At 36.4% G+C, this 24926-nt stretch overlaps 1 protein-coding gene across 1 annotated transcript in view; it reads left to right on the top strand.

Annotated features, from left to right (window-relative positions):
• Positions 1–11821: 11821 nt before the first annotated feature.
• ap3b2 (adaptor related protein complex 3 subunit beta 2) overlaps positions 11822–24926 on the top strand; it is a gene marked incomplete at its 5' end in the record, with an annotated part of 32995 nt that continues 19890 nt past the window's right edge. The window contains 5 exons of the mRNA XM_081355366.1: positions 11822–12078; positions 19911–19986; positions 22904–22978; positions 23179–23274; positions 24217–24377. Of these exons, the coding sequence (XP_081211492.1) occupies positions 11822–12078; positions 19911–19986; positions 22904–22978; positions 23179–23274; positions 24217–24377 (665 nt within the window). The remainder of the gene's footprint in view (positions 12079–19910; positions 19987–22903; positions 22979–23178; positions 23275–24216; positions 24378–24926) is intronic.

Genomic DNA, 24926 nt, shown 5'->3' with positions numbered 1-24926 from the left:
TCTGTAATGTTTTTGAATTTTGTGGTTACCATTATGCAGAAGAGTGGCGACTGTTTAGGGCTGCGGGCACTCAGTGTACACTGTACATGTATTAAACTTCATTTGCAGACATTCATAAGTAATATTCAATGTTATTCTGTAAAAAAGTGGTTTTAATTAAATTGTACGCTAGAAGCTTCTATCATTGGAAATAACTGTAGAGTCAAATTAGCTAATTATTTTGGTGAGGGCAAAAATTAAATGTAGTCAACCTGACAACTTTATCTAGCAGGAATGACTAAATGAATTTAAGTTCATACTAAAAATCATTTAAAAAAAAAATTGTTGGAAAAATTTAATTCATTTTTGTGGAAAAGTTTTCCTTGATTTAATCAAGTTCGTTCAACAGCTTCCATTTTTAGTGTGCACAGCATGAAGGTAAGATCTTACGAGTTTATGAATGAACCGCTAATTTTAAAATCTTCCCGGTCTGACTGACATTTAGTTGTGACCTCTGTTTCAAACATTACAATGCTCATCATAACTTTCATTAACTCTACAGTAAGTAAATCCACTTTACCAGCTAATTATTCTTCAACAACAACGCCATAGAAATATACAGAGCTACCGCAAAAACCTGAAGTTCAAACACAAGATTATAAAGATTGTTTCTCTGACACACAAAGTCTATACACACAAAAATAGTAACCTTACATTAACATCTAAATTACCTGGATTTATTTAAGTAAAAAAAAAAATACTGAATCAACCAAAATACATTAAATTATACCAACAAAATAAATGTTTATGGGTTAAATAGTGGAAAACAACTTTTTAAAGGGATAGTTCAAATAAAAATGGTCGTTTAGGCCTATTCCCCCTTAAATTGTCCTTAACATGCGAGTTAATTTCTTTCTGTTGAACACAAAATATGTTGAAGAATTTGTGTAACGAAACCATTGTTGGTCCGTATTTACTTCCATTGAATTCATACTGTGGAAGTCAGTGTGTTTCACAAACTGTTTGGTTACCCATAGTTTCATGTTTGGGTGAACTGTCTCTTTAAGGTAACATTTGCAAGTTTCTACTTTTTGCAGTGTAGTTCATGTCTGTTAGCTTTGTAGGCTTGTGTTCTCCTGAACTATAGACAAATGCATTTCAAAAGGTCATTAAAGTGTAAGTTTTATTCAGCAAGGACAGTCTCTCTTTAAAAAGAAATCAGCTCCACAACTTTTTCCAACATTAATAAGAAATGTTTAACATTTATAAAATGTATTATAAAACATGTTAATTTACTGTAATTTTGAACAAATAAATGCATCCTTGGTTAACAGAAGAAATGTCTTTCAAAAACATCATCTTAAACAATCTTAGCCAGCATAAAACAGAAGTTGCGAAGACAGAAGATAGTTCCTTCTCAGTTGTGACGTCTGAGTGAATCGGCTTCTCCAACAAGAACAAATGTAGGGCGGGGCTTTATTTTGTTCATCTGGAATTGATTGGATAGTTGTGGTTTGCTATTGGTCAGTTTGCCCCGCCCTCATGACAGAGAAGAGAAGAGACTGTGAGGGGGAGGGGAAGTTTTAAGATTTTATTAAAGATTATGAAGGCATATGAATAAAAAATAAATAAAAAATCTAATGATGTGCACAGATAAGTCATTTATAAAAACTGCTATATTCCATGACCAATTTGATTTCATAGATATTTCAAGCGGATTGCATTGTGGAATTTCCTGAATCCAAGAAAAGATCTCAAGTGTTCCCTCTCACTATCTGACAGGAGAAAGAAAAATCTTTAGAAAATATCTATCTATCTATCTATCTAGCTAGCTAGCTAGCTAGCTATCTATCTATCTAGCTATCGTGTTTTGGATGACTATACAGCTTTCAGTTCCAACTTCCCATTAGAGCATCAAAGTACATTAAAACTAGAAAGAAATAGCAGAAAAGACTCGCTTTACAGTCTTTTATTTGATGAATGAACAGAAAAAAGTGTTGTGTTGATTCAGACAGGCTGATGTCATCTTTTGGCAACTTTTTGACCTTTTTTTACAGATACAGGAGACTCTCCCTGCGATTATTCTCTATTGGTCTGTTTCTATGACGTTCTTTGTACAATTATGTCATGTTGCTATTTTCAGTCTTTCTGTCTCTTAATTACAAATTGGTCAAATTTGTTGACAGTACAAATATTGTGTATAAATATAATTCATGCAGTAAATCTGCGGTGTGACCAAACCTCTAGCAGGAGCAGTGATGGAGTGATGCCGCCATCTGGTGGTTAGAAAACAAACCTGAAAACAAAACAAATCACACCGACACTAAACATTGTTGTTGGTTAAACTTAAAAAAGTAAGTTATCAGGTTACCTTAAAATTTGTATTAATTAACGAGTTTGAGTTAATACAATGAAGGAGATTAATTTAATAAATATAAACTCAAAATATTATGTTATCTGAACCACATTAATGATCGAAGTTATTTTGACAAATTTTTTTTACAATACTAGTAAGAAAAAAGAAAAGCATTTTAGAATTTTATAATATGGTGTTTTAATGTCAGTCAGCATTAAATCTTTCTCAAAATTCAGTTCTTATTCTGTTTTGGTGTGTATGTGTTTGGGTACATTGTACAGAGAATGAAATGAAGAGAAATTAAATGAAATACCTGAGGACATAAAATTAAGATTAAATAAAGACAGTATTTTAATAATTTAGTTCAAAAGTGATTCCTCAATAAATCTTTCTCACAAAACGTTCAGATGCTACAGCTGGATGAAATATTTTTCTGTCGTTTGTAAATCAAATCAAACCAAATAGATGCTTTCATCGCAACTGGGGGCTGATATGAGCAGGGACGAACGTAGAGGTGCTCGCGCACGCATGCGCGCGCCCCCGGCCCTGTCACGTGACTCAGTCTCGCTCTCCGCCGCTCCGCATCATCAGCAGCAGAGATGTCCGCGAGCTCCGCGTTCAGCGATGAGAAAGGAGGCTCCTCCAGCGAGCCCGAGTACGGACACGACCCGGCCAGCGGGGGCATCTTCTCCTCCGACTACAAGAGGTGAGACACACCGAGTCTGTGCGCGCGGGGAACGCTCGCCACCGGGAGCGGCCCACCGGAGCGTTTAACGTACAGAAAATCTCAGACAGGGCGAGGTGCGCATGCGCGGATGAACGAATGAATCCTGTGGAAAAACAAAGAGATGATAAACACGATGAAGTGTGAGATGAATTCGCGTGACTGGAGTGTGTGTGTGTGTGTGTGTGTGTGTGTGTGTGTGTGTGTGTGTGTGTTATTCGTGGGGTTGTGTTTCAGCACCGGTCGGTGGACAGCGCTCAGGTCCCATATGATGACTTCTGTGTTGCTTCACACTTCAGTGTGCCTGTATTAGTCGTTTATTTGTTGAACTGATTGGTTTTTGTATTTAATATTTGTATGGCTATGATTTGTCGTTGTTTATACAGTTTAAATATAGCCCTGTGATCCTCATTCTCTCGCTACCCTTCAGGTTTAGCCTTGCTAGCATCGTTCTAGCACAGCTACCTCTTCATCTGTTTCTGTAGGTATTTCACAGTTTACCCTGGGTTAGCATTTCCGTAAACACAGAACGTTTTTTTTTCTTTTCTGGGAACGTTCTCTGTTAGTTAGTTTTTTGATTTTTGTTTTAACATTCCCACATATTGCACAGATTTTCTTTTTTGACATGACCTTTTTAGCTTACCAGTCACTGTGGCTAGTGGTTTTCCAAAGTTACTAGCCACTTAGCATTTTCACTGGCCACAATTTTGACATCGATACCATGGGGAAAAACTGCCATATAGATATTTTTTATATTATCTCATAATTTTGCAGCAGGTTTATTAGTCTGCTGTCACTTTAAGACCTGGCGCACTGATCCATTATACTGTTACACATGCGTTTTCTTTCTCAACTGTTTATGCTCACTTAAAACATAACTGACTGTTTACGATGAATACTCGTCAAGACCGGCATTTTGACATTATTTTGTGTGTATTTGACTGTTTAAGCGCAATAAGCAGCGAAAACGAACTCAATTTAGTCCTGAGAGTCCTGATTCACCACTTTGAATGTGAGCACAAAGTCTGCGGGAATGAGTAAAGTTATGAACAATCCCACACTGAAATTCAATATTCATCCGCAGCAAATGAAACGAGTGAGTGAGGAGAGGCAGGAGTATGGAGTGTGTCACTCGCTGTCGGAGAGATGAGAGAGAGAGAGAGAGAGGGAGAGAGAGAGAGAGAGAGAGAAAGAGAGAGAGAGAGAGAGAGAGAGAGAGGGAGAGAGAGAAAGAAAGAAAGAGAGAGAGTGAGATTAGAGAGAGAGAGCGAGAGAGAGAAAGAGGAAGAGAGAGAGAGAGAGAGAGAGAGAAAGAAAGAGAGAGAGAGAGAGAGAGAGAGAAAGAGGGAGAGAGAGAGAGAGAGAGAGAGAGAGAGAGAGAGAGAGAGAGACTAACTTTTGACTAAAATGTATATATCAGGGCTATTCAATTAGTTTCATTCGAGGGCCGCATTATCAAATCGAAAAGTTGAGGTGGGCCGGTGGGTTGGTTTGGGGGTTTATCTTATTTATTGAAACATAACAGTTTCAATAAATAAGTTAAAGTAACCCTAAAAAAGTGTGGTATTTACTTGGAAATGTGGTACCCAACAGTATGCAAATATATAAAACCATAATAAATAAAAAACTTGATAATTTACAGCTGTGTACAACTATTTTCCTTGGAACAAATAAATTAATTATACAAACTCGTAGCTGTTGTTGGTGAGAAATAATAATTATTTTATTTATAAAATGCTTAAATGACAATATTCTGACAGTGAGACTTGTTAACCACAGGCTCCCACTGTATAAAAAATGCCTAAACACAAGTTAAAACTATACGCACCTTTACAAAGAAACTGACATAAATTCATAACAAGCATTAATTATATATTCCTCTACCCACCTAATAAATCTAATGCAATATAAATCACTATATTTACTATTATACTGTATAATATTATAGTATATACAGTATATTTACTATATTTATTTATTACTACATAGTATTCAATATAAATATTGCACATTTCTGCCCAACCATGGTAAATTACTACAGTACATTCATGGTAAATATTTGTAAGGGTGATTAGGGGATTTAAAGTCTTCTAATTTCGTTCATGCCACAGTGTTTCTCCTGCTTTGCTCATCAGTCTTGTTGGGAATGTTGAGGCTGTTTCATCCGATTTAATAAATCATCGAGTGATTTGTGGTTTGTAACAGAGAGGTTTCTGTCGAACTGAAACGCTTACTGGTTGTCGCGCTGTTTAATATAGTGTCCGGGACCGGGAGTAAACGCAACTCCGCGCTGGGCCGTGTTGAAACAACTAGTGAAACAACTGAAAACATCGCTATTTGTTGTTACTGTACTGACCGAGAAACCGCTTCAGATGATTCAGTGACGGAGCGGTCCGAACGAATCCGAATAGTTTTAGACCGTTTTAAAAGCGCGTTTAGAATCGAACCAAAAGAATGATTCATTCACGAATGATTGGTATCGCTGGTTCAGTCAACATAAATTCGGGACACATATAATAACTGCTGAAATATTCGCACGTAAAACGTTTCTCAGGTCAATCGGAGCGAGTATCAAACTGAATTAGCCGCACCGCCAGGAAAAGAGGAGGAGGGAGGTTGGTGCCGTCGGGCCACATGGAGATGATTGGCGGGCCACATTTGGCCCGCGGGCCGCCAATTGAATAGCCCTGGTATATATTATTATATATAAATTTCAACCCTGCATTTGGAGGGTTGGCGGGTGTTAATGTCAAGCCCTAGTAATAACCTTAAGAGAACCTATACAGAATGTTCTCCAATGCTTTTTTTCAGGTTTTATAACCATAAACTAACATTCCAGAACATTCTGGGAACCAAAAATGTTAGCTGAGATAACTCCATGTTCCACACTAATACCTTACCCTGGGTTTGTTCACTGCTTACCTTTGGCCCCACAATTGGAAGCAAATGTGAAACTGTTGCTTAAAACAGTTAAAATTGGTGAACTATTTTATAGTGTCTACATCTACTTTTGCATCTGAAGCTATCTGGCATCTACATCTTCCTCTTCCTGCATCTACCTCCGTCTCTTGTGAATATTGTGAAGTTTAGATCTTTAACTGAGATTGATAATGTGGAGAATATCAAGGCTCTGTTTCCGCTGAGGTCATGTGACACGCTCTTCCTGTGGCTGATGGTTACAGTGATTGTTTGCAGCTTGAAACGTCTGTTTTATTGTTTATCCAGTGTTTTTTTGATGCTTGGATTCAGTGTTGTTATCATTAACTAAAACTAAAATGAAAACCATTAAAAATCTTTTTCGGTAATTAAAATAAAGCTGAAGTAAAACTTAATTACTACAATTGAAACTGAAACTGAAATAAAAAATAATTTAAAAACTAAACAGAAATATAAAAAAAACCCCAGTAAAAATAAAATAAAAATTACTAAAACTTATAGTAAAATTAAAAAGAAAAATGAAAATATACAAATAAAAGTTCATTCAAAAATATTAATAAATACTATAGAATATAAAGAATGCTAAAATAACACCGCTTAGATGAATCTGGCCTTTCATTTATAGTTCATGTCATTTCTCTCTCGGACAGTAGAGGGAAGCACATCATTACTTTCATGGCAGTCTGTTCGAGTTCATTTGAATATCACTCAACAAACCTAACTTTACTAATGCTTTACTCCTCGATGGTGCTTAAAATAATGTGTTTGAACTGACGTTCAAATGATATATCTTTTCTTTTTTCTATATTATCCAATGGTCAGGGAAATGCTACTTAAAAGTTTGGGGTCGGTGTGAGTTTTGAATGTTTTTGAAAGAAGTCTCTTATGCTCACAATGGCTGCATTTATGATCAAAATGATCTAACATGTAACTGAGCAGTTAAAACAGTGCTATTGTGAACTGTTTTCTTTTTGAAGATATTTTAAAATGTAATTTATTTCTGTGATCAAAGCTGAATTTTGAGCATCATTACTCCAGTCTTCAGTGTCACATGATCCTTCAGAAATCACTCTAATATGATGATTTGACGCTCAAGAAACATTTCTAACTATTATCGATGATGAAAACAGTTGTGCTGCTTCATATTTCATATCTTTCAGGATTCAGGATGAGAAAGTTCAAAAGAACAGCAAAGCTGTTGTTACATTATGAATGTCTTTTTTAATCAATTTAATGCATCCTCGCTGAATAAAAGTAGTAATAAATATAGCAATAAGTAGTAAAAAAAAAAAGACTGACCCCAAACTTTTGAATAGTGGGTGGTGAAAAAGTAAAATTTCAGTGGACATACAGCACTGATTCCGCCAGGGGGCGCTATAACACCACAGTGTTTGTCTGAGAAAGAAGATACACAACAGATTGGACAGATCCGTTTTTAATTTTTACTTTTTTACTTTCTGTTTTTAGTCGTATATCGTTAATTCAGCAGTGCATGTTATTATAAATAAAAATTGTTTTCGGAATGATCATTTCTTCACTTCTGAAACAACGTTTCTGTTCTGATGATGTCATCAAGGCCATAAATATTATTAACCAATAATAATTTAATAGCATTTTATCATATTTTACACTCCCCATCCTTGTTTATTTCCCACTTAATATTTCACATATGACCATTAAATGCACTGTGAATGCGTGTCACGCCGTCTTTACTGTGAATGAGCCATAAACGTGACAGAGCCTGACATATATTTTTCTCTCTGCATAATCATCACTTTCTGATTCCTGCTCTGCTATCACAGAGCTCTGACACTGTTGCGCTGCAGGATTCGCCCGTGTGTGTGTGTGTGTGTGTGATGGCAGTTCGACTGGTTCCACGGTAAACACGAAGACGAGTGATCCTCATATGCTGTTGCCGTGGCAACACGCCCCTCTGATCTGCTACTGTACAGCTCTCCATCTCTGCTCCGTTAACAGCTGAATTAACAGAGAAGCAGAGACGCTAATCTATAGAGAACCACGCTCAAATATTCATGAGATTGCTGTGTGCGAGTTTAGAGAGATTTGGGGTTTCTGATGCAGGAGAATGTCTCTTTAGAGGTCAGTGGCTTTTAGCACTGCAGTGTGAATTCTGCGTCTGACTGTGAATTCGGCTCTTCCCTTCTCCACGTTATTCAGGGCTCAGAAACGCCACGTGAATCAAACTGTATTGGACCATATGACAGTGAATAGATTTGATCAAACTGTATTGGACAGAAGGAAAGTGATTGACCTGAATCAGACTGATTCAAATGAATCAAACTGTATTGGACAGAAGGAAAGTGATTGACCTGAATCAGACTGATTCAAATGAATCAAACTGTATTGGACAGAAGGAAAGTGACTGACCTGAATCGGACTGATTCAAATGAATCAAACTGTATTGGACAGAAGGAAAGTGATTGACCTGAATCAGACTGATTCAAATGAATCAAACTGTATTGGACATAAGGAAAGTGATTGACCTGAATTGGACTGATTCAAATGAATCAAACTGTATTGGACATAAGGAAAGTGATTGACCTGAATTGGACTGATTCAAATGATTCAAACTGTATTGGACAAAAGGAAAGTGACTGACCTGAATCAGACTAATTCAAATGAATCAAACCGTATTGGACAGTAGGAAAGTGATTGACCTGAATCAGACTGATTAGAAGGAAAGTGACTGACTTGAATCAGACTGATTAGAAGGAAAGTGATTGACCTGAATCGGACTGATTCAAATGATTCAAACTGTATTGGACAAAAGGAAAGTGACTGACCTGAATCAGACTAATTCAAATGAATCAAACTGTATTGGACAGAAGGAAAGTGATTGACCTGAATTGGACTAATTCAAATGAATCAAACTGTATTGGACAAAAGGAAAGTGATTTACCTGAATCAGACTGATTAGAAGGAAAGTGATTGACCTGAATTGGACTGATTCAAATGAATCAAACCGTATTGGACAGTAGGAAAGTGATTGACCTGAATTGGACTGATTCAAATGAATCAAACTGTATTGGACAGAAGGAAAGTGACTGACCTGAATCAGACTGATTAGAAGGAAAGTGATTGACCTGAATCGGACTGATTCAAATGAATCAAACCGTATTGGACAGTAGGAAAGTGATTGACCTGAATCGGACTAATTCAAATGAATCAAACCGTATTGGACAGAAGGAAAGTGATTGACCTGAATCGGACTGATTCAAATGAATCAAACCGTATTGGACAGAAGAAAAGTGATTGACCTGAATCGGACTGATTCAAATGAATCAAACCGTATTGGACAGAAGGAAAGTGATTGACCTGAATCGGACTGATTCAAATGAATCAAACTGTATTGGACAAAAGGAAAGTGATTTACCTGAATCAGACTGATTAGAAGGAAAGTGATTGACCTGAATCGGACTGATTCAAATGAATCAAACCGTATTGGACAGAAGGAAAGTGATTGACCTGAATCGGACTGATTCAAATGAATCAAACCGTATTGGACAGAAGGAAAGTGATTGACCTGAATCAGACTGATTAGAAGGAAAGTGATTGACCTGAATCGGACTGATTCAAATGAATCAAACCGTATTGGACAGAAGGAAAGTGATTGACCTGAATCGGACTGATTCAAATGAATCAAACCGTATTGGACAGAAGGAAAGTGATTGACCTGAATCGGACTGATTCAAATGAATCAAACCGTATTGGACAGAAGGAAAGTGATTGACCTGAATCGGACTGATTCAAATGAATCAAACCGTATTGGACAGAAGGAAAGTGACTGACCTGAATCAGACTGATTAGAAGGAAAGTGATTGACCTGAATCGGACTGATTCAAATGAATCAAACCGTATTGGACAGAAGGAAAGTGATTGACCTGAATCGGACTGATTCAAATGAATCAAACCGTATTGGACAGAAGGAAAGTGATTGACCTGAATCGGACTGATTCAAATGAATCAAACCGTATTGGACAGAAGGAAAGTGATTGACCTGAATCGGACTGATTCAAATGAATCAAACCGTATTGGACAGAAGGAAAGTGATTGACCTGAATCGGACTGATTCAAATGAATCAAACCGTATTGGACAGAAGGAAAGTGATTGACCTGAATCGGACTGATTCAAATGAATCAAACCGTATTGGACAGAAGGAAAGTGATTGACCTGAATCGGACTGATTCAAATGAATCAAACCGTATTGGACAGAAGGAAAGTGATTGACCTGAATCGGACTGATTCAAATTAATCAAACCGTATTGGACAAAAGAAAAGTGATTGACCTGAATCGGACTGATTCAAATGAACCAAACTGTATTGGACAGAAGGAAAGTGATTGACCTGAATCAGACTGATTCAAATGAATCTAACTGTATTGGACAGAATGAAAGTGAATCAAACTTTATCAGACAGAAGGAAACCAAATCCTTTTAATCAAACTGAATTGGGCAGAATACAACGGAATCTAACTGAATCAGATGAATTATAATAAATCAAACTGTACTGAACAGAATAAAAGTAAATCAATCTGAATCAGAATGATTTACATTGAATTGAATTTCAATTTAATTAACTGTATCAGACAGAATGTCAGTGAATCAAACTAAATCATACTGATCAAGCTGTATCAGAAAGAATGAAACTTAATCATTTTAATTGAACAAAACTGGACAGAATGAAACTTTGTACTGCAATAAATGAATTTCAGTGAATGCAACTGAATCGGACTGATTCAAATGAATCAAACTGTAACATACAGAAGGAAAGTGAATAAAATAAGCAAATCAGTCTGATTCAGTTTCATGAACTCAGTTTTAAACCAATTTGAGCTAGACAGACGCTATGTTTGGCATGCAGTTCTAGCATACTAGCACACTAGTAGATACTACATAGTGTACAAAAATAGTATGTGAAAAGGTACATATTACACACCTGTAAATAATAGTATCCAACATTGTTTGGTTTTACATCAAGCAAGTAGCATCCAGTCATAATATTTGCCGTAAAACCTGTTATTTAAAATTTTAAAGCAAATGTTGTGTAAAAAAAAAAGTTAACCTTTGACAAATGGATCAAATAATGAGTCAAAAAAACAAAAATGTGAATGCTGATGGATAGTTAGCACAGGCTATAGTCACACTCAAGACAACATGAATGTCTCTATGTGTGAATGTCTGCGCTGTTGGTTTATTTAGCATTCAAAGCAAATGATAATACAGTGGTTGTGCGTTTCAACATCCCGAGGAGGGGGTTTTCCTGTGAAAAGCCTTTTCTGAGAGCAGCGTTTCTAGCTGAGTCATATCACACAGGGAGAGGCAGTCGGCCGTTGCAGAAAACACGATGGAAAAGAGGACGAGGGACAGAAAAATGTGCCAGAGAGCTGGGAAAGAGCGATGGTGTGAATGAAATGAGAGAGAGAGAGAGAGGGGGGGAGGGGTTATGTGTTAGTGGGCGGGGCTTAGCTCTGCTCGACCATCAGAGCAGTGTGTGCAACATCAGTCGGCTCTGAGCAGGATGAGAACAGCTTTTACTGTCACCTCCCGCGAAAGACGGAAAAGACGCAGAGCGCTTTCAAGCCTCCACATCTGCTTGATGGACACAGCTGAAGACCAGACCTGAGGATTCAGCACAACAGGCTCTTACGTGCTTGTACTGGGGAGTTTTTCAGTGTACTGTTGCATTTGAGACGGAATCTACAGGTGTGTGTGTGTGAGAGAGTGCTTGACCCCTCAAGAATCATCTACAGGTGTGTTTACCTGCCTCGGAGGATCTGCAAAAGTTTTCAGACTGTACCTTGAGGATGACCACCATGCAGAAGTTGCTCCAGCTGCCGGCGAACGCGGTGAACATGGTGAAGAACGCGCAGGGGGTCGGTCAGGGTGAGGAGGAGGCTCTCAGTCCGGTGCTGACGCCCGACGGCGGCTCGCAGAACTGGTACAACGCCGTCCAGCCCGAAGAGCTCCGACACCTGAAATTCGGGGGGGCAGGGGGGGAGTGGTCTGAGGAACGACCTGTACAGGAGGAGGGGCTTACCAGCGTTCAAACACAACCCTTACGGTATGATGAACAGCTGTGTGAATGATGCCTCTGCAACGCTTCATTTGAGACACTTTGCCTCTTGTGACTTCGGACACAAATGTGTTGATGTCAGTACAAGATGTACATTTGGTTTAAAATTTATTATTAAGTATAAACTATTAAGTATTTATAAAAAATGGTGTAGAATTTAATCAGAAATTTCTAGTAAATTTCAGAAATGATTTGAAAAGAAACAGCAAGTGACATGTTGAATTAAACATAAAATATTGAAGTCGAAAGACAGAAATTGTATTTTCTTGTTAAACATACACTAACAATCTGTTTTATTTACAATTTCACTTTTTTTAAATTTAGTGTAATAACAACTAATACGCTAGAAATAAAATTGGTTTTATATATAATATATAATATAATATTATATATTATATATAACTAATTTTATATATAATAATAATAAAAGTATATATATCATAGTAATAAAATTAATATAGCTTATATCATTTGGGTTTGGAAGATATTTTATGATATACAATAAAACAGTATACATATAATTATATAAGTAAATAATTAAAATTGTAAATATATATCATATCATGTGGTCTTAGAAGAATTTAATGACAGATGTCTGAGTTCATATCTCTAAGATCCCTGACTTTTGATTGCAGACATTTGAGTACAGTTTTAAACTGTGAAACAATTTGTGATTTTCTTCTCTACACGTTGTTATACTTCTTGAGCAGAGGGTTTGTTATTTAGCTCTGGTTGGTGTGAGAGTCACTTGTGCACACGCTCGTACAGTAACACCCGAGTCAGAGAAGATCCAGAACAGAACTTCTAAAGAGTATCAGAGATTGTGTCCAGATATGATGTCTGTGCTCTTCAACAAGGCCGTAAGAGAGTGAGAGAAACCCTGTGGAGTGTTGAATTATGAATAACTTTAATAATATGGAGCTCAAAGTGTCTCATGCATGAAGAAGGAGATGAGAAATATATCGCAAATCAGATTCTCTGCAGGGATCTTATATATTTCATTATGTATGGTCATTACATGATGCTAAAAATGGCTTTACATTTACATTAGTTAAATGTTCCTCTCATACAAAAGGCAGATGTGAATGCCGGGACAATGCATTTCTAGTGCTTTGTGCTGTTGAACATATTGAACATGTTCTTGTGTTGTTACTGTGCTTTAGGAGATGCTCGAGTTTCCTTCAAGTGTCTGTACACTAAACCAGATGTTTTATTATTCACATAGCTACTGTAACTTTAAACATCAACAGCAATACATTTGAATTAATTCATATTTTTATTTTAATCCTAACTATGTTAATTATCCTAAAATGTTAACTTCAAGCATCAAGCAAAAAAAAAAAAAAATCAATTTCAATTCAAGTTTGTTTGTTTGTATAGAACTTTTTGCAATACATGTAGTTTCAAAGCAGTGCTTTAATATTATAACATATAAAAAAAATATTTTTGAAAATCAGTTTATTTAACAGCATATACCTTATATTAGCTATGCAAGCTTTATGCATTTTGTAAAAAAAATAAATTATACATTGAAATTTTGTAATGTAAATAGTTTTCATAAGTGTGTGTGTGTGTGTGTGTGTGTGTGTGTGTGTGTGTGTGTGTGTGTGTGTGTGTGTGTGTGTGTGTGTGTGTGTGTGTGTGTGTGTGTGTGTTTTCAATTAATTAATTAAAAAAAGTTTTTTCTTTTTAAAGGTTAGAGTGTGTTTTGGGCTTGCCAGTTTCCCATTATTGTAAATATACCCAGCGTCCGATCTGTCGTCAGGACTAATTCATTTGCTAAAAGCTTGAGTATGTAAATCAAAGCATTGGAGCTGCAGGTCAGGAGGGAAAGCGATTACAGGTTTGCATTCCCTCTGCATGCACCGGTTCATACTGTGATTCTGAGACTTCCCGGAGCTCTCCTGTGATGCATGACACTGTTTATACACTATTTATTATCCAAAATGAAATACAATGCATTCAGTTTCTGCTCAATGCTCTGGAAGATGACTTATGATAATCTGGTGTAATGTTGAGATGATTGTAGCATGTCTGCTGAATCACCAAGCCCATGTTCATCCTCTTACGTCGCTCTGATCACGACCCATCGTGTGTGTGTGTGTGTGTGTGTGTGTGTGTGTGTGTTTGTGTGTGAGGGAACCGAAGCTGACAGAGTGCATCCACACACCCACACCTTCAAACACACACTGACACGATACACTCTAATATTTGATATGGTGGTGTGAATCTCTGCAGACCCCTTCCAGCTAATGAAAGCCGCCGAGGGAATCTTTATTCAAGAAACACAGCGATAGATGGTTGTGTTGGGTGGGAGACTCTGGCATAAAATCTATTCACTGGAGTTTATTGCTCTCTTTGTTGCTGTGGAAACCAGAGAGCGGGACCTGGGTGTGTTGCGAGATATCACAGCCGTTTAATTCCAGAGACGTGGCGTGATAGACACCGGGGGAATGTTTTTAATTAGCGAATTGTGTTATCTCGGCCAGCTTGTAATGTTTTCATGCCACAGCTTTAGAGGGAACACGCTCGCTCTGATTGGTTCTTTGGGAAACCGCGGTGACATGATTAGGCGTGTCATAGTGCTTAACATGTTTTCATTCATCAAGGTTCTGATCTATGATGACATCCAGTGTTGCATCACTGTAGATATTGATAATCTAATCTTGTTTGGCAGTTCTCGAGTTACTTTGTAAATGATAGTACTAGATGAGCTTGTAACCAATTTGGAATTTGACTATACATACACTACTGTTCATTTTGAGTCTTTATGCTAACCAAGACTGCACGTATTTGATCACAAATACAGTAAAAACTGTTATATTGTGAAATATTTAAAGAATTAGAAAGTTCAAAAGAACAGCATTTATTTAAGATCTTTTGCACATTATGTTTTTACTGCCACTTTTGATCAATTTAATACGTACTAAAAAAAGTGCTAATTCATTTCTTTAAATAAAATTTAATAAAATATTACCTACTCCCAAACCTTGAAAGCAACAAAACCTTAATTTTGATGTAACGCTCTTTTTTTCTACTGGCCCGGTCAGGGCAGTGGTTGAGATTTTTATTTGCCCTGCCAAGATTTTCACTAGCCCCACCACAAAAAAGTAATAAATAAATAAAATAGGCCTAGTTATTGTCTTCATTGTTTTTGACCCATAACCTTAATAAATAAGCTTGTGACACCAAGGGCCCTATCTTGCACCCATCGCAATTGACTTTGTACACCAATGCATGTCTCATTCCTATTTTGCACCCGACGCTCAGCGGACTTTTCCCTCCACAGATGCACGTCGGTAAATTAGGGAATGAACTTGCGCTCCCGGGGGCGGTTCAGCGAAAAGAGGAGGCGTGTTCCGGCACAAACGTTCCCTGGTGCTATTTTGCAGTTTCAGAAAACTATTCCGTCACAGATCAGGAAAAACCTAGTCTAAAGTCAGTGGCGCGTTATTCAAATGCTATTTTAAGGGCGCACGCATGGCCACAATGTAGCGTGTGCACAACGCACATACACTTTGCTTCTCTCATCTACACAGACGCAGCATTTCCCATTTTTGCAAATCATACATAATTACAAGGAAAAATATTCCACACGAGGGAAATCATTGTGGTGTCAATGAAGATGTGAAAAAATAGGCATAAATCTAGTTTACACATTTACCCAAATTATTATACGCCTGTTTAACCGAAGCTAATTTGGGTGGGTTTCTCCCATCCACATACAATGTCACTTCTCTGTGTTTTACGGCCCTGACGAGAACGTCGGTCTCCTCGGCTGTGAACCGCGCCTGGCAAATCCGCCATTATAATAGCAATCCACCATGGAACAAGTGTGCCTGCTTTCTTATTAAAGATTAAAAAATGTCTTATTAATAAATTCTTATTAAAGTTACAAAAGTTATTCAGTCAAGGGCAGCGAGGGATTTATTCTTTGTCCTTGATTAGCATTAAAAACACAGACGTATATTACGCAGGTTCATTAGGTTACTGTCACTTTAAGAGCTGCACGGATCCAATATACTGTTACACTTAAGATATAATAGATTATGTTTAGTAGGAAACTCCAGGAGACCAGCATTTTTTGACGTGATCTTATGCGAATATGTCCGTTTAAGCGCAAGAAGACGTGAAAGAGAGCTCAATTCAGCATTCGCACGCTGTCTGAGAAGCGGCTTTCTGGGCACTTCTCACACTATTGAATCGAGTTCTCTTTCACGTCTTCTTCTTGCGCTTGAATATTTAAATTGGCAAGGCTTAGAAACACATGCAAATGATAAACTTTCGTGATGCAGCACTGGCCCAACTGACAATTGCGCCAACTGTCCCGTATGATGTTTACGCTGGCCACGGGCCATCAGGCAGTCCTCATTTTTAAATACATCGCTATGTTTATGAATATTGTGATCATCAAGAATCATCATTATCACAGAACAAGTATCATTTATTAAAAACACATATAGTTCTCTTTGGATCTGAGCATAGTTGAGCCAAGACTGCGCATATAACTGGATTTGATACTAGATGTGTTCATTCATTTGGTTTGTGAGTGAACGTGTCTATATGTGTGAACAGATGTCCGTCTGTTGATTTAAACCCAGCCAGTGTGATTAATGGTGAGAGAGAGAGAGAGAGAGAGAGAGGGAGAGAGAGAGAGGGAGAGAGAGAGGGAGAGAGAGAGAGAGAGAGAGAGAGAGAGAGAGAGAGAGAGAGAAAGAGAGAGAAAGAGAGAGACTCGTTCATCTCAGTTCTCCCAGAACTGATCTCTGGACACCCACGTGTAAATGAGTTTAAAACAGAGTGAAAGACAAAAAAGTCAATCCAACGTCTCTACTTTAAGACTTTTTTTTTCTAAAAGGAGATTGCTAACATTATGTGGTTGCTATAGTAACATGCATCTTTGGACAGAAGGGTTATGGGCTTATACTTCCTGCACACAGGATGTCAGACGGACTGTCTGTGTTGTTGGATTGATGAGTCAACTGATCCAGGATCAGATGTGGGTCTTAAAGGGGTGGTTGATTATGATTTCACTTTTCTAACTTGAATTAGTGTGTAATTATGCTGTTTAAGCATAAACAACATCTGCAAAGTTACAATGCTCAAAGTTCAAAGCAAAGGGAGATATTTGCTTTTAAAGAAATCGTTTTTTAAGGACTACAACAAACGGCTGGTAGGGACTACACGACATTCCTCCCGGTTAGTGACATCACTAACCCTAAAATTTACATAAACCCCGCCCCCGGAACACGATATATAGTGCATCATAACAGAATATGCTAATCAATGACTAGAAGATAGTTAACTCCACATCAGCAATATAAATTCATCAACTAACCATACAGAAATGTCCTGTTGCATTCTACATGTTGTCACTTCTTCTTGAGTCTCTCCATCATTGTCTGACTCCGGTTTGAACATAAAAGGCTAAAAGTTTTTGAAATTTTCAGTGTGTCTGTGTGAGGTAATCATAGCTGCTAACACACACACACACACACACACACACACACACACACACACACACACACACACACACACACACACACACACACACACACACACACACACACACACACACACAAGCTCTTGAAGCTCCGCCCTCTGTGCCAGGAGCTGCAGCTCATTTACATTTAAAGGGACAGACACAAAAACGTTGCGTTTTTGCTCACCCTCAAAAAGTGTCAATTTTGACATGCTATATAAAAATATCTGTGGGGTATTTGAGCTAAAACTTCACATACACACTCTGGGGACATCAGAGACTTCATTTACATCTTGTGAAAGGGGCATTATACCACCCCTTTAATGTCACCGCTAAACTTTGGCCAATCAGAATGAGTTTGGCTCATCATGTGACTGATGTGTAGCTACTTAATTAAGTGATCTTTCCTGACCCCTCTTGACTCATTTGTGGTATAAATAGAGGATCTCTTACATTTAGTTACATGCAGAGAGTGTTCAATATTTATATCTTTGCTCATTTGAGCTAATATTAATAGGTTTTCCCAGACGTCTGGAAGATTATCTGCTTTATTAATTATTGTGGCCTTGGGTTCATTTGGAGACACAGACATCAACTAATGAGAACATGAAATCAGTTTAGATTAACAAATAATTAAATCCATCTTTAAAGACCCTTTGAAAAGGCATGTTTCCTTTTCTGTGTTGACGTATTTTGTGAAACCCCTTTTTTGTAAATAGCTAGTAGCTTTTAGTTTAAGCCACAGCCTGGCAAAATCACACTTGATTGCTTGTACTGTGAGTAAAAACAAGAAAGAATCTTTTAAAGTGAATAAATCTACACCTTTTCCTTTGTGAGAGGAAAATAAGCTATTAGTTTTGGCACAAACAAAGTCACATCATCACACCAGAATTTGCTGATTGCTAATGCTAGCAGACAGTACTTGTAAAGTAAAAGGATATTCGCATTACCTGGTCTTTATGACTTATTCTAGCCGAAAAAGCACTGTTTTAACCTGAGTTAAGCTAAAGAAGATAATTTTATTATACTGCACCCTGTCACATGAGATATGCTGACAAGGAAACTTTTATTTTGAAATATACACTGGAAACGCTTACATTTGTGTTTAGCTCTCTAAATAAAGAAAACATGCATTATCATTGTTATATATATATTCAAATGTCATTTAATCAAATTCAATTAAATAAAAAATTACTTTAATTATTGCAAATGATAAACTTAAGGTGGGTTAATCTGTATTGCAAATAATTTTGAGAGTTTTAGGCTTTTCTTTTATAAAATGCTTTATGGATTAAAATGACTAAATTACTGTTTTTTAAATGACTAAAAATTCAGAGCTACCTTAAGGGAAATTACAGTAATTGCTCTATACTTCTACAAGAGGGTAAGAACAAAACAGTACATACCCATAATGCTTTGCTACATGAACAACCAATCAAAACTGTTCTATGCTGGGGTGCTACAATACCACTTTATAAGATTTCATTGGCAATTTTTATATATACATAAGCTTGGCAAACTGTTATGGATATTTTAATCTTTCTCCTCTCAATATAAAACTGTACTTGTGTGAGTAGAAAATGGCTGCCTGTGGGTGGAACCAAGATGGCCACCGAGTGAACTTACTTGCTTGAAAGGATCTTTCTCAGAGGAAATTAGTGCTCAGAAGTTGCTTTTTCAAAGAAGACTTAATGGAGATCTCATTTATAATTGATTATCAATTTTTATCAGATGTTTCTCCTGTATTTCTTAGGAAAATAAAACCAGTCATAAACCAGGCATATGTTTACATACAGCTAGGGTATAGTGATATCAAATAAATGTGGATGGTACAGCTCAGATCATTCGGATTTGAAATAAATTTAAAGGAAATTGTTTGACTTTATTCTGAGATCTCTGACTTTTGATGGCAGACTTTGGTTGGTATCACAGTTTAAGACTCATTTTTGTAGAGGAGACACGTTTCTCCTCAGGAGACCAAAAGCCAAAAATGTACTGCCATTAATGTTGAGGAGAAACAACAGAGATCTATTTGAGAAAGAATAGCTGTTTCATTCGTGGCTACATATGGGTTATGAAAGTCAAATCATGCTGTTGATGGTATTTTTGTGGGTGTGTTTGTCTATTCTGGATCTCCTTTGATGGACGGTGTGATTTCATTTGCTCTGGTTTGTTCTTCTGAACTCGTGAACATCCTCATGCAGGGCTCTTAAAGAGCAGAAATGAGTCTGAATGATTCTTGAGTTCCTCTTATAATGGACACCTTTCAGAGATTTTTAAACGATAGAGAACCAGAACAATTGATAAAACCTCTGTTTTTTTGGTTTTCCATCTTCAGACATGATGACCTGAAGGAGATGCTGGACAGTAATAAAGACTCCCTGAAGCTGGAGGCCATGAAACGCATCGTAGCGGTGAGAAAAACACGCCCACTTCAAAACTTTATTTTACTACTGTTTTTTTTGTCCTGTTTTCCAATACAAATATCTAAAAATTCTTAATCAAGATACATTTATTTGTATGTAAGCTTATTTCTGCCCCAGAATAAAACATTTTAAAAGATAATTGCGACTTTTTATCTCACAATTGCGAGTTTACATCTCGCAATTTACATCTGCGAGTTTACATCTCGCAATTCTGACTTTATTTCTCAGAATTGCGAGATATAATGTCAGAATTGCGAGATATAAAGTCAGAATTGCGTGAAATAAAGTCGCAATTGCGTCTTATAAAGTCAGAATTGTGAGATATAAAGTCAGAATTGCATGATATAAAGTCGCAATTGTGTGTTATAAAGTCAGAATTGTGAGATATAAACTATTCTGAGGTAAAAAAAAAAGAAAAAAAGTCTGTCTTTTTTTTCCTTAGAATTGGACTTTATATCTCACAATTGTGAGTTTATATCTCAGAATTGTGAGATATTAACTCGCAATTATGTGTTATAAAGTCAGAATTGCGTGATATAAAGTCAGAATTGCGTGAAATAAAGTCGCAATTGCGTCTTATAAAGTCAGAATTGTGAGATATAAAGTCAGAATTGCATGATATAAAGTCGCAATTGTGTGTTATAAAGTCAGAATTGTGAGATATAAACTATTCTGAGGTAAAAAAAAAGAAAAAAAGTCTGTCTTTTTTTTCCTTAGAATTGGACTTTATATCTCACAATTGTGAGTTTATATCTCAGAATTGTGAGATATTAACTCGCAATTATGTGTTATAAAGTCAGAATTGCGTGATATAAAGTCGCAATTGCAAGAATAAAATTCAGAATTCTGACTTCATAACACGCAATTCTGACTTTATATCTCGCAATTCTGAGAAATAAAGTCAGAATTGCGAGATAAAAAGTCGCAATTATCTTTTAAAATGTTTTATTCTGTGGCGGAAACAAGCTTCCATATATTTGAGAATCTCAAATCATTTTTTTTTTTTCAATTAATCAAAATTAAGTGAGTTTTTGCTTAAAACAAGAAAAAATATCTGTCACTGGGGTGAGAAAAATAAAATTGTTTTCCCTTTGAATTGGGTTTTATTTTTCCCACCCCCATTGGGAGATATTTTTCTCTAGTTTTAAAATCACTTAATTTTATGGAAGCTTGTTTCCGCCACTGAATAAACAATTTTCTTCTGAATAAAATAAGACTTCTTATCTCACAATTCTGAATTTTTTGACATTTTCTCTCAGAATTGAGTGATATAAAGTTGGAATTGTGAGTTAAAAATTCCGAATTGCGAGATTTAATTCCAAGAAGAAAGTCAGCCTTTTTCCCCCTTATCATTAGACTTCATAAATCGCAATTGCAACTTTATATCATGCAATTCTGAGAAAAGAAGTTGCAATTATCTTTTAAAATGTTTCATTCTGTGGCGGAAACTATAGCGTCCAAATAAAACAGAGCGCCGTGTGCTAGGTAATGTGTCCCACAATGCAATTCTATAAATTTCATTGTCTCATGCACCAATGTTGTTTGATGCACAGCTGGACTGTGAAATTTGGCATAATTGGCAATAAAGTCCCAGCATCCCTTCCGAGACACCAGGTTTATTTTTTCTAGCTGTAATGATGAACAGAACAGAACCAGAAAACAGTCATATACATGGAAAACTAAGTCAGATAAAAAAAAAAAAACCCTGATTGTTTAGCGTTTCAGGAAGAGATATTTGGATTCATGTCGGTAATTATATGACTGAGTAAATAGACAGAAGGCTGTAATCGTGGGCAGTAAATGCCACTGTCGCTGTGTGTTTGGTGAAGTCTTGACTCTCGCTGCTTTGTAACTGTTGCATCGGGTCTGTCCCGCTTTGGAAACAGGACAGAAATGCGTAATGCGTTTAATATTCATGAGCGGTTTTAGTGTCTCTCTATTGTGTAGGATTAGATCAGGAATGAAATATTTATCACTCAGAGCTCGGAAGCCACGAACAGCCACCTGATACTGTTTCCATTCACAGAGCACAGGTGGCAGCGGCAGCAGGTCGATGATTCCTTCAGGATCGCTCCGAACCCAATGATTCAAGTCAAATTTGACCCTATTTTTGATCCATTGAATGATCCATCAGTGCATGTTATAAAAAACATGTTCTTGTCCAGTTGCAAACAAATGCAACCAGTTTCATCATAGAAACAAAATTGCCCTCTTTCTCATAAATGGTGCTTGGAAGTCGGATTCATTGTAGTTAATTGGTGTTTTATTATACGTTCTGTATTGTAGTGTAATGCTATCCTGTTTCTGATCTGATCTGGTCGCATAAATAAATTAGATTAGGTGAAAGTAATATGTTTATAAAATATAAATGTATTTTTATATTATTTATATAAGAAATATATATGATTTTCTTTTTCATAAGGAGACTTTTTTACATACACTACCGTTCGAAAGTGTGGGTTTAGTATCTATCTATCCATCTATCTGTCTGTCTGTCTGTCTGTCTATCTATCTATCTAGTATATATATATATATATATATAGTTTGTGATTTCTTTAAAAAAACTCACAAATGAAAGTAAGTTAATTGTGGCTTAAAGGGATATTTCACCCAAAAATGTATATTCTTTCATCATTTGTTATATAGACAGAATTATTTTTAGGTGAACTGTCCCTTTAAGTGTCCAAAGGTTTTCTCTTCCCTGCCGTTAATTGATCAATTCAATTGACAGTAAAGACATTTATAATGAATTGATGGTGAACTGTCCCTTTAAGTGTCCAAATGAATTGATGGTGAACTGTCCCTTTAAGTGTCCAAATTTATTATTTTTTTAGGTCACAGTATAAGTGAATCAAACCATTTCCACATCTAAATATCTCCCTGGTTTGTGTGTGCTGTCCCACAGATGATCGCCCGGGGGAAGAACGCGTCCGACCTCTTCCCTGCAGTGGTGAAGAACGTGGCCTGTAAGAACATCGAGGTGAGGGAGACGGGAAGCGGCTCAGTGCTTAAATGGAGTCAGCTTTTCTGGGTGTTATTAAACCTTAATCTTGTGTTAATATGCGATGACAACGTGGTTCTGCTCATGAGTCACTCTGAGCTCAAGTGCTGAGTCACAAAACCACTTGAAACGCCACATCAGAGCTCTATTCACCAGTATATGTGTGTTTTCTCTCTCAGGTGAAGAAGCTGGTGTATGTGTATCTCGTACGCTACGCTGAAGAACAGCAGGATCTCGCTCTGTTGTCCATTTCCACCTTCCAGAGAGGACTGAAGGTCCTGAAACACACATAAAAACATTATTCAGGGTTTAAAATGTACAAAACCCTCCAAAAATCTCTTTCATAATATCAAGAACATAAAAGTCTGTACTGCATATTTGCTATTAAAAGTGCATACTGTTCTTTTGAGAATGTATTAAAACTATATATTAGTTAATGCTGTTGTTTATCACCGTGTTTTCAATTCAGTTATGTTAAATTATGAAAGAAGTACATTTTAAATTCTATGATATAATATATAAATGTAAATATTTGATATTTTTATAGTTTCTTTTTATAGTTTATTGCAAAATAAACCCCGAGATCAAGTTTGTACCAGTGTTATTTTAGTATTATTTATTTACCATTATAGTTTTTACTAATCTTTTGAATTAGCTTTGATGTTTATATTTTCAATTTTCATTTTAGTTACATTTTTAGTCATTTGTTTAATTTTTTATCAGATCTACTATTTAGATTTCATTTGTTTTTACGTCAGTTTTAGTTTTTATTTACGTCCCGTTAATTAAGTGCTTCAACTTCAACTGCCAAGGCAACATTTCTTACTTTCTAGGAGTTTTACATATAATATTTCTATTTTATTTTATTTCAGATTGATTTCAATTAACAAGCATGCTACATACTCATGTTTTGAGTACGTAGTAGTATTACTTCATAAAGTTGTTTTGATACGACAGACCCTACATGCTGTTCGCATCATATATAAATTCATATATATATATATATATATAAATGCAAATGCAAATAGTGATACAGCTAAATGCTTACTAAACATGCAACATATTGCAAAAGTGTGTCATATGGGAACAAAAATGCCCTCTGGTGTTCAGATAAAGGAAATACCTGTTACATCTTATAATTCTGGTGTGTGAAGTCACATTATTGAAGCATTAGTTCTCAATAAATTACATTGTTTTCATTGTAACCCCTGATCCAGGACCCCAACCAGCTGATCCGTGCGAGCGCTTTGCGTGTGCTGTCCAGCATCAGAGTGACCATCATCGTGCCCATCATGATGTTAGCCATCAAAGAGGCGGCGTCTGACATGTCTCCATACGTCCGCAAGACCGCAGCTCATGCCATACCCAAACTACACAGGTACAAGAAAACAAGCGTCGTGTCTCACAACACAAACTCACCTGCAAATCAGCGTTAGAAATAACTAACTGCTTTCAGTTCAATTACACTGCCATTCCAAAGCTTGGGGTCGGTACAGTTTTACATATTTTTGAAACAAGTCTCCTCTGCTCACCAAGGCTGCATTTATTTGATTAAAAATACAGTAATAATAACAGTTAAAATGTGAATTATTTTTACCGTTTAATATGACTTTTTTCTATTTGAATATAATATATGTAAAATCGAATTTATTTCTGTGATCAAAGCTACATTTTCAGCATCATTACTCATCGTAATCATTCTAATATGATTTGCTGCTCAAGAAACATTTCTTATTGTTATCAATGTTGAATACTGTTGCACTGCTTCATGTTTTTATGAAAAGCATGATACATTTTTTCAAAACTGTTTGATGAAAATAATTTTGAAAATGACTTTTAGTTTATTTTGATCGATTTAATGCTGAATAAAAGTTTTTTAAAAAATGTCTCCCTTATAAAATCATAAATATTTATTATATATATAAAA

Source organism: Scardinius erythrophthalmus, assembly GCF_964197995.2.
Source record: "Scardinius erythrophthalmus genome assembly, chromosome: 24".
NCBI lineage: Eukaryota > Metazoa > Chordata > Actinopteri > Cypriniformes > Leuciscidae > Scardinius > Scardinius erythrophthalmus.
The sequence above is the reverse complement of the archived record's forward strand: the minus strand, read 5'-3'. Positions and strand labels throughout refer to the sequence as shown.